Consider the following 17,264-nt stretch of genomic DNA (forward strand, 5'->3'; position numbering starts at 1 on the left):
AACCTATGCCCCAAATTTGGCTGAGATACATTTTCATAAGATCGAAATAGATTCAATAAAAACATAAAGTCTTGAGCAAATGTAGTTCGTAAACGGGGGATGTGAAAATCATTCTTTTTTTATGGCAGCTGGTATGCCATATCGGAACTTAATTCTTTGTGAATTAAGAAAGAAGCAATACGGAATCGATCAGGCCATTCACTTTTTGTCATTGATACATGAAAATACCCAGATTACAGTATAAAGAAATATATCAGACACATGTAGGCTAAAAGATTATTGTTGAAAAATGATATATTAGTGTATATGACCGAAAACCAATATTGTGAATTATTATCAAAGCTCTTTTTTGAATGACCAATATGACAGTAATTTATAGTTTACAACGTCAGCAATAATATTAGGATTTGGATCGATGAGTAAATAGAATATTGGAATCAACGGCATAAATCGAATGGCAAAATGGTGGAGGAAGTGTGGAAATAATTGATGTGTAGTAGAAACAAGAGCAGTCAAAGGAATAATCCTTATGGATCCTTGTGTGCGTGTTGGGGGTATATACCAATGTCAAAATAATTGTATATTTTCGATTTGAGATTTCCCTTTTCAGGTGCCCTTTTTCAGAAATTGCTTTTTATGGTATCCGCCGTCGCGATTTTCACATTTGCGGGGGGGAAAACAAAAAATAGTTCTCTCACAACCTCCTCCCACCCCCCCCCCCCCCCCCCCCTCACTGAGCGAAATATCGGTCAGCGCGATTTTCATTTTTGCGGGGGCAAAAATAACTAGTTCTCTTCTTTACTCCCCTCCTCCCCCCTCGCTTATTCGCCGGCTGATTCGCCGCCAAGTATTTTCTCATAAAAAAGTGCTCTTTACCCCCCCCCCCTTCCTCCCCTCTCGCTTATTCACGAGGAAACTCGGTCATTGTCGTTGTATTAAGCGCTATATAAGCAGAAATATTATTATTATTATAATGCAAATGTTTTTGAACACTTTACTTTCAACTTCGCGAATATGGTATTTCCATGAACGACAAGAAATTAGACCCTCGGCAAAATGACATTATCAAGAACAATATCGAAATCATTTAAATCTGCGTTTTTTTTTCTTCAATTAAAGCTTATCTGCCGTAGTTTACAGGAGGGATTAGACCCGCCCCCCCCCCCCCACTCAGAGGTTGGAATGACCGCATGCGTGTTGCCAAAATGTCCGGTAAAGGGGTACTTTTCGTGCGACAAAGTCCGGCCCGAGATTTGTAAAAAAAGGGGTGTATTTGACTTTTCACCCGGAGATTTCTTTAAAAAGGGGGTGTTTTTCTTTTTTCTCTCAGCTCTTTGGAATCCTGAGAAATTATTCCGAATTTAGGGGGGTACATTGAGCATTTTTCCTGATTTAGGGGGGGTCTCCAAGGCAGGAAAAGCCCGCAAAAAGCCCGCGAAAGGGGGGTTCGGAAATGTTGGCAGTCCTCAGATAGGGGGTGCTTTCAAAAAGAGGGTACGAGCATATGCGTACCCTAAATAACACTGAGTGGGGGGGGGGGGGGGCCGGGGGATTAGACTGCCCTGCAAGGTCACTGGACAGGTGGTTATCTCATCAACTCTGCTCTCAGTTAACATATAAGAAAAAGAGGATTATGGGGGACCAATGGTCACCGATTAGGCATTGTTTCTTATATAGAGGGCGCAAGTAGCTACAAGTAGTGCAGTGGGCCTTTAAAAAAGTATATATATAATTACATTTCTTTACATTTACAGATAATTTATAAAATTTGAACCTGCAATTTGAATTTGCAAGACCTGCATTTATACGGTATTCTTAAAAGACTTCAAGTTTGAATCGCTGTGAAATATGTTGTGTCGTCTGCATACATTATAAATCATTCATATATCATATAAAAGTCGGTTAACCATTTATGAGCTACACCACGTATTCCATAAAGGTCAAGTTTAGGTCAGGCCTTCTAAACTGGCGGCGCGCGTGCCACTCGTGACGCTTGCGGTCACTTGGGGTGGCGCGCGGCTGTTACCCGAAAAAAAAAGGAACAAAAGAAGAAGAACAAAAACAAAACAATTATAACAATTTTTATTTTAAAATTAAAACCCCAGCAAAATCAAGAAATCGCAGTCGAAGTTAAGCCCAAAATGTCTGCTTAACAAAAAGGGGAATTTAACGGATTTTACCATTTACTCGGGCTATATCTGCTTGAAGTTTGGGATGTATGATGTTGTGCAGATGTTTATCTATCATTGCCGGTCTCAGGAAACACCGTGTATCTATTTTTAGATTGGTCCGCGCGCGGGTTTCTGGGATACATCGAGCAAAACAATACTGCATTGCGACATTTTAAGTGGAAAAACTGGTCGGCGAAAGGGATGTCGCAATAACTATGTTAATTTTGGCATTTCCCGTGTTTTTTGCACCACAATAACTACATACAAATTTACTTCCAGTGTAATTGTACTCAGGCATGCATTGTACTAACTTTTTCACATCAATATGAAATTATGATTGATATATTTTGGAATAAAAAAGGTGTTCAAAGTGCCACATCTGGGCCTTTAAAAAAGCCCTAAAATCCACCACCTATGGTGGCCCCCTGGAACCCACCCGTTGTCGACTCGGTCGCTACGCTCCCTCGCAGCACAGTCATCAAACATACAGGTAATTGGCACTTCAACTTCAATTACATTTTGTTTTGGCACTTCTAACCAACTAGTTATGAGAAGTAAGATATCGTGATTAATTATTGTGTCAAAGGCCTTTGACAGATCTATAAAAACTCAAATTGCAAATTCATTTGCTTCAAAGGCGTCTATGACTTTATTAAAAAAGACTGGTAAGGTATAAGATCCATACATGTTGAATAATTCCTACGGAAACTACATTGATGTTTATTGAGAATACAATGTTTGTCGAGATATTCAACAGTTCTTTCATGAAAAATAATCGCTCGAATAATCTAAAGAAGACTGACATTACAAAAATGGGCCTATAGTTTGTAAAACTATATGGCAAAGTGGTCTACAATGTACATAATGACCTGTTTAATGATTCTTAGTCGGACTGTATGCGTCCAAACCTACAGCTTTATTAATTGTTTCTAAAAGTACTTCATGTTGCAAATTTTGTTTATACACAATCACTCTCTACTTACCAGACTGGATATCCGTTCCTTGGTCAGTGCATTTGATAACCAGTATAGATTCTATGTCGCAGTTAGTCTAGACTCTATAGAGTGATATATATATATATATATTTGTTTACTATAGTTGTAAACTTGTAAGCGATGTACGTGTGATAGTTGTGGTTCCCCGCTAAACAGCGTTCTGTGAAAGACACACCACTCAACTCGCTTTGTACGCGAGTCGATGTAGTACTTATTTGATCACCTGCCTGTGCTATTATGCATTCGTTAAGATGGGTGGGAGATCCAGGGGGGATCTCCCTGGTCTATAATTTATGCTCCTGTGTACGTTCGGGTTGGAGAAGTGATGAAATAAGGATCAGACGAGCAAAATATAGGTGACAGCTTTATGTTCCAAAACCTTTATGTTACGACAGCCACACCTCTTTATATACAAAACATATGCTCAATATCTAAAGCTGTATTGGCATAGACATTGTTGATGCCTGGGAGGCGTTACACTGTTGTGAATGAAGTAGCCTATCTTTCTTTAGAAAGTCTCTAACGCGTTTGGCAGCTGCAAGTATTCCCATGGTATTCCCCATGGTATTTGGGTATTCCCCGGCCATGAGCTGGTTGCGGAAAGCTGTTCCCACTCTCTAACCCCTCGATCCTCTCTATCTCCTTCTCTCTCTCCCCCTTTCTGCCCCCTCTACCCCTCTCCCTCTCTCGATCTCCTTGATTCCACAGGGAGTGTGTTTTGTTTAAAGGCCAACTGCACTACTTGTAGCTACTTGCGCCCTCTATATAACAAACAATGCCTAATCGGTGACCATTGGTCCCCCATGATCCTCTTTTCTTAAGTTAACTGAGAGCTGAGTTAATGAGATAACCACCTGTCCAGCGACCTTGCAGGGCGGTCTAATCCCTCCTGTAAACTATGGCAGATACGCTTTAACAGCAACAAAGCGGACTAGGGCTAGTCTGCCTTGAGAGAAGTCTAGCCAAGCTACTTCCTGGTTGTGAAGGAGCAGCTACAGTACATGGCCTACGGTAGTCTTATAGTGCAGACTCACTTTTACGACTGACCAGGGTTTGTGCTTGCAGACTAGACTAGGGCTACCAGGGCTATCAGTTGTAATATATATTAATTCATAACATAAGTCTAAAACATTTATGAAATATTGCATGCTAACTTCTTCAAATTAATATTTGAAAACAATGAACTGTTTGGATAATCAACCTTCAGGCCACACTTTAGTCTCCAATCCCAACTTCATGACAGTAAAATGCACTTTGCATCACTCTGGCACTCGGCATTTGTCATATGTACACACGCAGGCGCGTACGCAGGATTTTTTCAAGAGGGGGGGGGGGGGGGGGGGGTTAACATTTATAAATCGGGCCAAAAATTTTGCAACGACTCAGCCAGCCGTTGAATAATCAGGGGGGGGGGGGGGGGGAGGGGGGGGGGGGGTAAGAGGTCACTTTTTTTTTTTTTTTTTAGGTCAGCCATGGGAATATATATATATATATATATATATATATATATATATATTATATATATATATATATATATATATATATATATTTTTTTTTTTAATAAATAAATAAAAAAAATAAAAAAATCCAAAGGGGGGGGGGGGGGGGTTACACAAAAAAAATACCAAAGGGGGGGGGGGGGTTTAACCCCCAAACACCCCCCCCCCCCTGTGTACGCGCCTGTACACACGTAAGGGCATATTTGATTTTCCGAAAGGGCGAAACGTGCGAGCCATAAAGATGACATTTTTAATATGGTAAAACAAATTACGTTGTAATCAACACAATGTAGTAGATTATACGCGGTCACCTCACAGAGAAAAATACATGAATACAGAACTCATATATTCGGTCACCTCGATACAGGAATATGAGGATATTCGGCCGTGTCATGGCCAAGAATTATCCTGTTGCTAAATATTGCAAGCGAGTAAAGCGAATTAGTGTGGTAAGATGTAATTTTGGTAGAAAAGATATAAGATATATCTGGGTACTCCGCTGTCAAATTAAAGGATATTCGGGCATCTCCTTGCCAACAAATATGTATCCATGCACATGGCTGCCTGAAATCATTCTGTTTCTGCAGTTTGAGAGCGAGCGAAAGCTATTTCCTCGTGAATTACAAACTGTCGAGGTTTCTAATCTTCGTTTTTCATGAACTCGACGTTATTGCATCAATAGTTTTCTTTTTCTTTTGGTTATAACCACATTTTTCTTGCCGCACCCCTAGAGATGTCATGCGGCACCACAGGGGTCATACGGCGGCGCCCTGGTTGAAAAACGCTGTAATATATGGTCAAAATTTGATGGGGCAGATTGACCAGGCCCGAAGGGAATATACTCCTTGCCCGTTTAGAGTGGGAAAATGTTGCTTTTTAAAGTGAAACGGACACAAACACATATTCTCCCCCTCTCTCTCTCACTCTCTCTCTTTCTCTCCCTCTTTTCCCGTATGGTTTTTATAGTTTTTTGCTATGTCTACATCAAGGACACAGATCAGATCACCCCAATACATTTTTCGATGAACGACAAAGAATATGTATTACCAGGGAGCTGTGATTTCTTACTTACAGCTAACATCTACAGCTGTACTTATGAATACCTTGTCAACTATTTATGTTAGAAGTGATCGCGTGGGATCTACACGTAGCTATTCTGCCTTGGATCAACTTTGCCAACTGTTACATAAACATGTCCTCATTGAATATACTGGATTTGAACTTCATGTCAACCCAATGAACGCAGTCTGTTGTTTGAAACTATTAACAGAAATGCTTATCAATGTGTCTGCAGCATCTTTCAAGATATATGCAATAGTCGAATATAATCATATTACGCCCCTCCAACATAACTAGGGCATGAACAGAGGTCGATCTATTTTCGTACATATTGAGATAAATGTATATATTCAGTATATGATTGTGATTTCAACCTTGAAACATCTACTATGCGCCAGGAGTGTCAAGTCTGACAGACATGAGCGCTATACAAGAACCCATTATTATTATTATTATTATGCACACAATGCCCGACTTCAATTTTCTCAGCTATATTATATCTACAGGCAAAACCTAAATGCAATATGGGCAGTACTGCTGGCTAAATAACCAATATAGACCTCTAGTATTCGCAAACCCCAAACTTGACTACCAATAATGATAATATCAAGAAACATTGTGTTACGGCTGTTACTTCATCAATCCAGAAGTTATCATCACTGTTACAATTACTACTACCATTTCTTTTACTATTAATATTATCATTACTATCACTATCATCATTACTATCATTTTTCCTTAACTATTACTTTGTGAGAGCGTACATATAAGCCCCAATATGCAACAGAGTGGTCTTTTATGACTTAAATGAGAATATTCATTCCATAATACAATAATTAGTTTTGACAGGTGGTTTGCATGTTTCCGTTAAAAAAAATAAATCTCATAGAACTATATACGACGGAGGTCATATCTTTTCATCTTTATGCCTTTTATACTGATCCTATTTAAAATTATTTACTCAAAGAAAATAATAATCGATTTTCTTTTGTTCCACCATCTTCGAAACTGATGCTTTAACTTGCTAAAAGAATATTAGTTTGGTGGAGATTACAAGATTATATTGCCATTGTAGCGGGGATATTTACGAACAATAAGCATTAAAAGTCAGTTTCTGATTACAGTTTTAGTACACAATATTCATCATGATCGTGATTTTTCTTTATCATAATCAGTTACATTGACATAAAATATAATCGTTGAAGAGCATTTTCGGGCAAAATATCTCCTTATACTATTTCACGTTTTCCCTTTTCCTTCATCTTTCCCTCACTTTCGTTTTGTTGCCATTCGATTTGGGGCACATGCCCCCCCCCCCCTCGACTCCGGGGTCGGAATGACCGCATGCGTGTTACCAAAATGTCCGGTAACGGGGTACTTTTCAGATTCCATGACATTTGCTCCGGCGACAATTGCTCCGCTGTAAATTTCATACACTAATCGAATGGCTAACTTCAACCCTGGATTCAACACTATACCCTACCCTAAACCTAACCCTAAACCTAACATAAAACCCTATTGAAACCCTAACCCTAACCCTACATCTTAGACGAAATAAAGCCCGGAGCAATTGTCGCAGGAGCAAATGTCGTGTCACCACTTTTCACGCACCAAAGTCCGGCTCGTAGAACACAAAATTGACTTTACACACCGGACTTAGGGGGTGTTTTCAAAAGGAGGGAACACGCATATGCGTACCCTAAATAACACTGAGTGGGGGGGGGGGGCAAATGCACCCCAGTGGCGGATCCAGGGGGCGGGCTGGATCCGCCCCTGTGCACCCCGTAGCTACGCCACCGCCTATAGATATATTGATGGGGAAATAGCGTTGAGTATTGTGTATATAAATAACAAAAGTTTCAAGGTTGAAAATCACAGACACTGAATATATACATTTTCTTACAGCGTGGGGCATATTCTAAATCAATACGTACGGAAATGTGTCGAGCTCTACATGCTCTACTTCTGATGGAGGGACGCCACATATTTATATACATATTCGACCATTGCATGCATAATGGAAATATACTGCAAGCTCTTAGAAAGGCATTTCTGTGAATAGTTTCAAACAACAGACTGAGTGTATGGGGTTGATTTGACATACAGTTTAAATCCAGTTTATTCAGTGAGGTCATGTTTATGTAACAGTCGGTAAAGTTTTGTCAAGGCACAGTAGGACCTACCCGATCAGTACTTCCATTAATAGTTGACATGAGGGGGGGGGGGGGGGGGGGGGGGGGGGGGTAAGAGGACACATTTTTTTTTTCGTTGACGATCAGCCATGCACAACGAAGACGAAAGACCTGATGCATGGCCATTTGTGCATGGCTGATCTTCAACGAAACGGAGTTAAGTCTTTGTCAACTCTGTTCGTTGCAACGGCAGGCAGCCAGTGAAAACGAACTCGTTTGATGAAATGATGGAAATGCAAGCATTACTTTATACAAACAGAACCTTGTTATTCCTGGCTCATTTTTCCGGATTGAGGTGTCATATGAAAGGGCAGAAATTGAACTTTCTAGAAATGTGATTTTCTCCTTGAAATTCAGATACCGCCCGCCAAATGACTTTTTGGTTTCCTCTCTTGCTTTTAATCACTCATGCGTAATATGCATCATATGAGTTACATCAAATGAAAGAGGAGGATCTAAGCTTTCCAAATATGTGTCATTTAGTAATTATAATTGTGATTAAGTTATGATAAAATATCGATAGTCCTCTGTTTCGTTTTTTCTGGGACGCGCGCTGTATAACAACGTTTACAAATAGTGTATGTTCTTTTTATGTTTCTTTATTTTTTTATGCTTATGACTAGGAAAAGGGCAACGTCAAAAACAAGAACTACGGCATATACAACAGCGAGCTTTCGATTTTCGCACCGAACGCCTTATTTAGAGCGCTTACTTTGAGCACCTTGCAGGGTGGGAAATGTGCGCTTTATAAATATCCAATATTATTATTATTATTATTATTATTATTATTATTATGAACAAATGTCATTTTGTGGCTCGCTCGTTTCGCTCACTCGGTAAATTTAGAATCAAATATGCCCGTACGTGTGAACATTGAAAATACCGAGTGCCAGAGTAATGCAAAGTGAATCTTCTTCTCATTCTTCTTCTTCTGTTGGTGGTGGTGGTGATGATGATGGTGATGGGGTGATAATGATGATGATGGTGGTGGTGATAATGATGTTGCCGATGATGATGGTGATGGTGATAATGATGGTGGTGATGATTGTGATGATGATAATAGTGTTGATGGTATAATGGTTGAGGTCTTTGCATGTATGTTTTGAACATATGGTGCAAAGAGATTTGTATGACAACGTTAACAGCTTCATCGAAAAGATCCTTGTATGTTAGACTAACATATATAAAAATCTCTTCTACTGCACGTTAAACAATTTAGAATTTATTTCACGAGTTTCTCTTGAAAAATAATTCTATTACCAAACTCAAATTGAGTTGTATCAATCACCTAAAAATAATTTGTGTACAGCTAGAATGTATAAAATCTACCTGCAAAAAAACTTACATGGTTTTCTATGGGCTTACGGAAACGGAGTATATGAAGAAAAAAAGAACAATATAAAACAACGCATGCAGAACCAAAGTCTTAGTTGGGTTCCATGTCGGACATTTTTTTATGCGAGCATGTACGGGTGCGTTTAGTATTCTACTCACAAGTCAATTTATGTTAATTTATTAGAGTGTATACAATTTATAACTGCAAAGTTTCTTCATAAGTAATATTTGAAGCTCACATAGTTGGCATTATAATATTATGACATGGGCCTACTAAACAAACCATTAATAAACAAAATGATTGGTACACTTTAAAGCTTATCATGAATCATTAGTGGAATTGCTTTTTGAGAGAAACTATTTCGTCATTCTGAATAGTTCATTGGTTGCCTGGACCAACAAATTTCAAACAAAATAACATATGTCACAAGGGACATTTGCACAAGCTATGCCCAAGGTCTTGGACCCTCTGGGATTGATACCCCCAAAACTGAGAATTTCATGTAAGGTCAACCATTTTCAAAGAAAGAATCTTTCACGAAGTCCACAAATTATGGCTATGTCAATTTGGATTAAATTAATTCACATAACGGCATGAATCTTATGTGATTCTGAACCACTTTCATGCACCAGGAATTTCCTGTTCATATAGTACGGTACCTCACTTTCTTTGAATTTCTTCGGTCATTACTTTGCTAGTATACACTTTCGTCTTTTATATTGTTGTTTGAATTTGTCAATTTTGTTTTCCCTACCTGTTTTATTACCAATACTTTAATCCCCTCTAAACCTTACAAAAGGGACACCACAAAGTAGATTGAGAGAGAGAAAGAAACGTACAAGCATCAACTCAATATTTTATTATACGCTAAAATGAATCAACAATAAGGCGTGTTCTTACTTTAAAAATTACATCCAAATATTTGATAATGGAAGGCTTACTAGGCTTTCTTTACAACATTAACACAGGACACAAAATTCTTTGACGAGGACATATACACCAAAAAATAAAACAATATGGAAAGCACTATACCATAAAAAAAAGGTTAATCGAAACAAAAACTATAATCATTTCATGTTTTCATGGGAGAACGATTGTACATAGCAAAAAAGATCATCATCTGGTTTATATTAAACACTTGCCTCTTTTGTAAGTCCTTAAACCTCTGATACATTTTAGTAGGAAACACCATCGTCGAAAACGTTTACTCTCCATGCGACATAATAATAAGTGCATGGGACTACAGGATAAATAGCCTAGGCATAGTGGTAGCATTACTTAATAATTTGATGAAAGAAATAGAGAGAAATACACTGTCAGTATGCAATCCACATGATTTTCATACAAGACGACAAAGAGAGAGTAATGGTTGAAATTAAGTTGGAAAATAAAGGATCTTAGATTATCTTGACTGTTATTAATCATTGAATTCATAACATATATTTGAATTATTTTCATTATCTACATGTATGCTCCTGAAAAGGTAGGAAAGTGACAAAGGAAAGCCTCCAACTTGCCTAAAATCTCATCAACTCAGTATTTTGAGACACACTTATTAACAAAATTCAAATTATCTTCAGTAATGGCATCCTCTGTTCAGAGCCAGAAGGGCTTGAACTCCGTGTCAAAGTGTAGGAGTTACCGCCCCTCTGGCTCCAAACTGATGATACGCAGGAAAGAACTCAACTCTCTTCAACTGCATACCCAACTTTCCACTAATTTAGTATATAATTGTCAATCCACTGTACCTATAAGCATTGTCTTATGTAGTAAAAGTAGTTATTTGTGTTGCAGGCCACACCATACATCGGTTGCCAGTGATCATTTCTTATAGGAATGTGTAAAGCGTTTGTTTAATTTCTTCAGCCATGATTCTACACAACATTGTGAACTGCCAACCCACTCCTCAACAAGAAATGACATGGCAAAATTTAATGGCACAAGAGTAGTGCTCTTCACATTTCTTTATCCCATAAATTCCCTGAATTGCTAAAGCGCGTGCAGCAAGATTTTTTGTTCACTGCTACCTGCCACTTGTTTGCACAAGTTTCAAGTTTCGTACAGCACTTTTTATATTCAAACAGTTTACAATGTTTTGTGAGAAGAAGGCTTAATGATCTTCATCTGAAGGGCGCAACTAGACTTTTACATTGTTACTTGACAATCTCTATAGCATCCTTTAATAACCGTTTCAACGGTATGAGAATTTAAACAAAGTACCTGTATCTCCCATTCACTTTCAATCATAACTTGGAACATTACACCAGTGAGCTCCATGTCAGCCATAATTGCTAGAATTTCCTCTAAATACTAAATTTTCATGTCAATTCAACAACAAATGCTATAAAAAAAAGGTTAATCATTCCATGAAATTTTCCACTTGGGGTAGATCCATTAAAAAAAACCCCCTTAGGAATGAAATACAAAATAGGGTATAGAAAACATAAACATCTATGGATGCATATTGTTTGTTGACTACGCATCTTTCACTAAATGCCTCTAATTCTATCTTCTCTGGCATTATTGGTGGACGATGTCGATGTCGATGAGGGTGATGATGTCCGTGGTCCATCAGAGTTATCGCTGCTGTTGAGTTTGTCTCCAAGCAAGCAAACAAAGAAGCTCACTGGGTTTCCGATTTGCTTTCATCGTTGTCATTATCATCCTCACCGTACTCGTAAACCTCATCCTCGTCTTCCTCCTCCTCCTCACTTTCATCTTCATAATCGCCCTCTTCATCATCATATTCCTCCTCATCTTCTTCTTCCTCTTCTTCTTCTTCTTCTTCTTCTTCTTCCTCATTTTCCTTCTTCAGTTCCAGTTGATCTATATGTAAGGAAAGAAATGAGTGTGGTGGTTATTTTACCCGACTGCTAAGAAAGCATAAATGCTTGTTAGTAAGCAACCAGACAGCAGACTGCTTTAGGTCCTCGCCGAGGGACCTGGTAATGAGGATTAATGCCTTAGCAGAGGGCTCTAGCCATCGCTTTGGTTTCGAACCCGGGTCACCGGATAACGAGACCACTGCTCTACCAACCGAGCTATCGCGCCTTCGTTGGCCCAAGGTAAGTTAAAAAGTGTTGATAAATATGTGTACATACATTCAGGCAACAAGACAAACATTTGGGGCTAGGTAGGGTCATGCTATTATTTAATGGACCAATTTCATATCAGGTAGATTGCATACATTGCAGATTGAGCAAACCAAAAAGAAGCACATGAGGTTTATCTATAAAGTCAAGTACTTTACAGTGGGCTCTATGGCAAAGGTCAAAACAAGTCAAAGTAAATATTAGAAACCAAATTTCCACTCTTGTTTATTGCAACATTAAAGAAGAAAAAATGGATTATCTTAAAATTCAGTTTCACTTGGCATTGCATGTATGAGAAGAACAGATCTAAAACAAATAAAGATGTACATGTAAGACACTGTCGGAGGATATAGGGTTTTTAAAAGGCAAAATGCAGCTTGAGCAAACCCAAAAGAAGCACATGAGGTTTATCTAAGTCAAGTACTTTACAGTGGGCTCTATGACAAACGCTCTGGTGATAATGACTCTAAGGTCAATTTCCTACACGATCAAATTCCTTACTTCAACAATGAAACCATTACTGTTCATTACCCTAACCCTAAACCTAGCTTAAATTCTCAATTCAACCTTAGCCCTTAAAGAGCGGATTTGTGGTACTACCATGTGGATAGTCCTTAAAGGCATCGTTTAAGAATGTTAAATCTGAGATGCATGGCCCTATGTGTTATCAGTGTCTGTGATATAGTGTGATATTGAAGCCCTAAAAAAAATTGTGATTCAAAATAATCAAGAAGTGCCTCAAAAAAGTAAAAATCTTTGAGGGACCAGTTTTACCATACTCGTTTTCCCCAAAAGACTGTAGTGTTATGAAAACCGTTTGGCAAACGGTTTTCAAAATGTGTAATTCCAATTATAAATATCTTGATAATCAGACAGGCGATCGGCTTGTAAAAGTCATGGGGTTCCTGAATGACCTAAAGGTTTATAATAATCATTGCAGCATGAGCTAAATCCAGGATTTTGTTTCAGAATCTGAGACAAAGTTACCAGATCCCTTTTAAAGGACTGTTTGTATAATATCATGCTGATTGAGAAGTCCTAAAAAAGGACTGAGAATCAATAAAGACTCAATGTTTTGGACAGGTTAACTGTCCGCTGTCAGGAGTGAAATGAAGGACACTGGTGGAAGTTGTGGATTTCATGTACTGCAAATTTACTCCCTAAGTTGTTATCTGGCCATGCAGACCTGTTCTTTCAAACCCTAACCCTATATCTTAGATCATGTGATTCTAACTTCTTGGGCATCTCATAGAAACATTAATTATAGAATGAATAGAAGTTTCTATGGGTTTTCTGCAAACTTGCCACTCGTTTATAAATAGCTGTCCAAGTGCCACAGGTGGCCAGTGAAAATTTAAATGTAATTGTAAATTGGAACTTGGAAAATAATAATGCAGCAGTTTGATTTTGGTGAATAGTGTTATTTTCACATTCTAATCCATTATATGACTTACAAAGCGTGACAGAGACCTAAGAAATCATATCTAAGAAAGCGACTGGAAAAATTTCAAGTTTGGTTCCTGAGAAGGATGCTGGACAGAGAAAGTTTCTAATAATGAGGTATTTGCCATGGCAGGAATAAGACAAAAGCTTCTGAATAATATGAGAGGTTGACAGTTGAGCTTCTTGAGTCATGTTATTCGAAAGAAAGATTTGGAAAATCTTGCACTGACTGGAAGAATAGAGGGAGGAGGAGTAGGGGTAGAAGGAGGTTTCTGTGGATGATTAAGAGTGGGATTTCTGAAAGTGGAATTGATCTTGGGGAGAATGAATCACTTCATAGAATTTGGGACAGAGAGTTGAGGCTTTCCATGGTCGGCTCAGGATATGGTACGTAAAGAAGAAGAAGTGCATGCTACTGACTTACAAAGCGTGACAGAGAATATGACGAGAGTTAGAAACCCAAAATGCAGGTGGGATGCAAGAACATGATAATGCGTGGATAAGAGGTATGAAGATGCGTGAGATGCCATGCTATAAAATACATGAAAATGAGAGTGCACGATGACTCATTTCCTCTCAGACTTAGCCTCACGTTAGCTAGTCACCTTTGTTGCCGTCTCCCGCATGACTGGTAGACGATGATGATGCTGTAGCTCCTCCCTCCTCCTGGCTCCCAGTCTGTCCATCATCATCACCAGCGGCTTCTTGGAGTCCGATCTTGGTCTGGGCTTCCTCAAACATCTCCTTGAAGGATGCAGCAATGGATGGATCTTTGAACTTGATGGCTAACTGCTCCGAGGTCGGTTCTCCATCGGCTGCGTCCATGGCATGCCACACCCAGGCGCGGTCTGACCCGGCCATCGGGTGCAGAGCCATGGAACTAGTGATGTAGTGGTTGGCACACACCTGTAAATAATAGTTCAAAATATTCTGGTTAGCAAAGGTCCAAGACCGCATCCATGGAATGCCACACCCAGGGGTGGTCTGAACCGGCCATCGGGTGGAGAGCAATGGAACTGGTGATGTAGTGGTTGGCGCACACCTGTAAATAATGGTTCAAAATATTCTGGTTAACTTGATGACGGGTTATTATTGATAGGTGCACAAGAGACATTTAACCCCTTGACTCCTGGATTCTCCCATACCCATTGGCTTTAATACAGGGATCACCCGGTTCCTGTATGCAATGAGTTAAAGCGTATCTGTACTAGTTTGGCCAGGAGGGATTAGACCTCCCTGCATGGTCACTGGCAGGTGGTTATCTCATCAAATCCGGTCACCGCTCAGGCATTGTTTGCTATATAGGGGGCACAAGTAGCTAGTAGTAGTGTAGTGGGGCTTTACAATTCTATACAAATTAGGGCCCCGTCTTACAAAGAGTTGATATCAATCGTAGCTTATTTGCGATTGATTTGGATCAATCGTAAGTCTTTGTAAGACAGGGCCCAGGAATATTACAATGAATACCTTGTGTATCTGATCTCTTCTCATGACGATACGATAAACATCCGTCTCCTCCTCCTTCATGATCTTCATATCACCGACGCCCCTCTCCTTCCACTGCCGCACCCCTCCATCAAACCGGTAGAGCTTGCCACGCCCAACGAACGCGGCCACCTCGTGCTCCTCCCCTGTGACGATGTCCACGTTGTCTGGGAGTTTGACGATCGGCTGGAAGTGGATGTCTCGCTCTTCCTCTGGGTTCACTTCGCCACCGACTTCAACAAAATAATGAGATTTTATTAATTTGTATAAATTGTGATTAATAATAATAATAATAATATTCCGCTTTTATATAGCACCCAATACATCGATACAACAAAGTGTCTAAGCGCTTTACAGATATATTATTACCCTGGTCATCTGATTCAGGCTTACCACACTATGTATGAACATTCTCCACTCCCCAGGGAGCATTCCGGCAATGAAGAGATCAAATTTATGTTTACTATGTGATATAGTCATTACACTGTTCGATGCATTCTTTCATAATTATATAAACCCTTGTGCTACAACATTGAAGTTAGAGCAGGTTTGTGTGATACACAGGCCATATTATAGTAATCACAAGGGGTTCAGCGAGGCATATTGGTAAAGACTCTTAACTACTAAAAAAAAAGTTTCTGGGTGTAAACTTTGCTTGGTGCGTAATACATTCTTGGGCAAAGCGTTTTACCCATATTCAGAGTAATTGTTGCTGGAGCATGTGATGTGAGAAACCATTATTGTGGCTATCATTATCATCCTTCGCTCTTGTCACCAGTTATCCACTTTCATAACTCAACTAAAGACATACCAATTTCAGATTTCAGTTAGAATCATGGACATACATTTTTGGTAGTTTTTCAGTCTCATCAGCGCCTTTAATTAGGCAACTAGATATTGGCGCTTTATAAATTCCTGGATTGGATTGGATTGGATCATTATGATCAAAAGGTTTTAAATTTGTTTGAACCCAGTAAAACAATTCATGTATTTCTGCGGATGACTGACTCACTTGATTGAATGGTTGAGGTTGCAGCGTTGGGTTCCGACGATGCCTTGATAGCTTCAGCTAGAACAGACGAGAGGTTAGGATCACATGACCTGACTACCGGCTCGGCACTTTTAGAGTCTGGTCAGGAAATAAAAGTAGTAGTGGTGGTTATTTTACCTAACTGCAAAGAAAGCATAAATACTTGTAAGCATTAAATTAACTAGACGACCGATGGCTTTAGGTCCTCTCTGATGGACCTGGTAATGGGGATTAATGCCTTACCAAAGGGCACCAACGCATCACCGGATTACGAGACCACTGCTCTACCAACTGAGCTATCGCGCCTCCTGATATACAAATCAAAAAGTGGTAGAGCAGTGGTCTTGTAACTGGTTAGGTCTCAGGTTAGAAGACAAGTCAATGTGCAAAGTGCTCTTTGGAAAAGAAAGATTACATATTTTAATATTTTTTGGATGACTTGAAAATGAAAAGAACACACAAAAGAAGCACAGGGGCATATGTCGGCTGTCAAGAAAACACAGCGTGTTTCTTAATGACATTTGGTGTCTTCATCAAAATTGGAGATAGATATGTACCTGCGCCATCAGTCTTTGTTTCCTTTCCTCCACCCTTCTCTAAATCTTCTTTGGCCTTGTCGACAGCCTCCTTGAACTCTTTGGCCGTGTCTGCCGTCTTGAAGCGGACGGCCAGCTGTTCGTTCTGGACCGTTCCTTCCGAAGCGTCCATTGCTGACCACACCCATGAACGGTCAGAGCCAGAGTTAGGGCAAAGCTCTATGTGGGAGGTGATGAAGTGGTTTGCACACACTTTGAACACCTAAGGGATAAAACAAAAATTGGTTTTAATTTGGAACAGTGACAGATTTGAATGTTTATAGGGAGACGGAAGTCAGTATTGATGCAGTAGGTTATAATTGGCTGATACAAGACTTGGTGGATATTACATTAAAGATACTCTGTCCCTTTTGCAGCCAACATCAA

General features: G+C 39.4%; 2 protein-coding genes across 6 annotated transcripts in view; both read right to left on the minus strand.

Annotated features, from left to right (window-relative positions):
- Nucleotides 1-3,261, minus strand: part of LOC576318 (E3 SUMO-protein ligase RanBP2) — a 75,523-nt gene extending 72,262 nt beyond the window's left edge. The window contains exon 1 of the mRNA XM_030981870.1: nucleotides 3,155-3,261. The gene's annotated coding sequence lies outside the window, so the exon portion shown is untranslated. The remainder of the gene's footprint in view (nucleotides 1-3,154) is intronic.
- Nucleotides 3,262-10,088: 6,827 nt separating this feature from the next.
- Nucleotides 10,089-17,264, minus strand: part of LOC593568 (RANBP2-like and GRIP domain-containing protein 5/6) — a 43,946-nt gene continuing 36,770 nt past the window's right edge. For 4 of the 5 annotated variants that reach the window (XM_030981879.1, XM_030981878.1, XM_030981877.1 and 1 more), the window contains 5 exons: nucleotides 16,860-17,100; nucleotides 16,285-16,401; nucleotides 15,255-15,505; nucleotides 14,393-14,693; nucleotides 10,089-12,078 (listed from right to left, as the gene is read on the minus strand). In XM_030981879.1, coding sequence (XP_030837739.1) covers nucleotides 11,876-12,078; nucleotides 14,393-14,693; nucleotides 15,255-15,505; nucleotides 16,285-16,401; nucleotides 16,860-17,100 — 1,113 coding nt within the window. In that variant the 3' untranslated portion in view covers nucleotides 10,089-11,875. Of the gene's footprint in view, nucleotides 12,079-14,379; nucleotides 14,694-15,254; nucleotides 15,506-16,284; nucleotides 16,402-16,859; nucleotides 17,101-17,264 lie in introns of all 5 variants that reach the window. The other variant, XM_030981881.1, reaches the window with a different exon arrangement.

This window comes from Strongylocentrotus purpuratus, unplaced genomic scaffold (genome assembly GCF_000002235.5).
Source record: "Strongylocentrotus purpuratus isolate Spur 01 unplaced genomic scaffold, Spur_5.0 spur5_scaffold_12, whole genome shotgun sequence".
Lineage (NCBI taxonomy): Eukaryota > Metazoa > Echinodermata > Echinoidea > Camarodonta > Strongylocentrotidae > Strongylocentrotus > Strongylocentrotus purpuratus.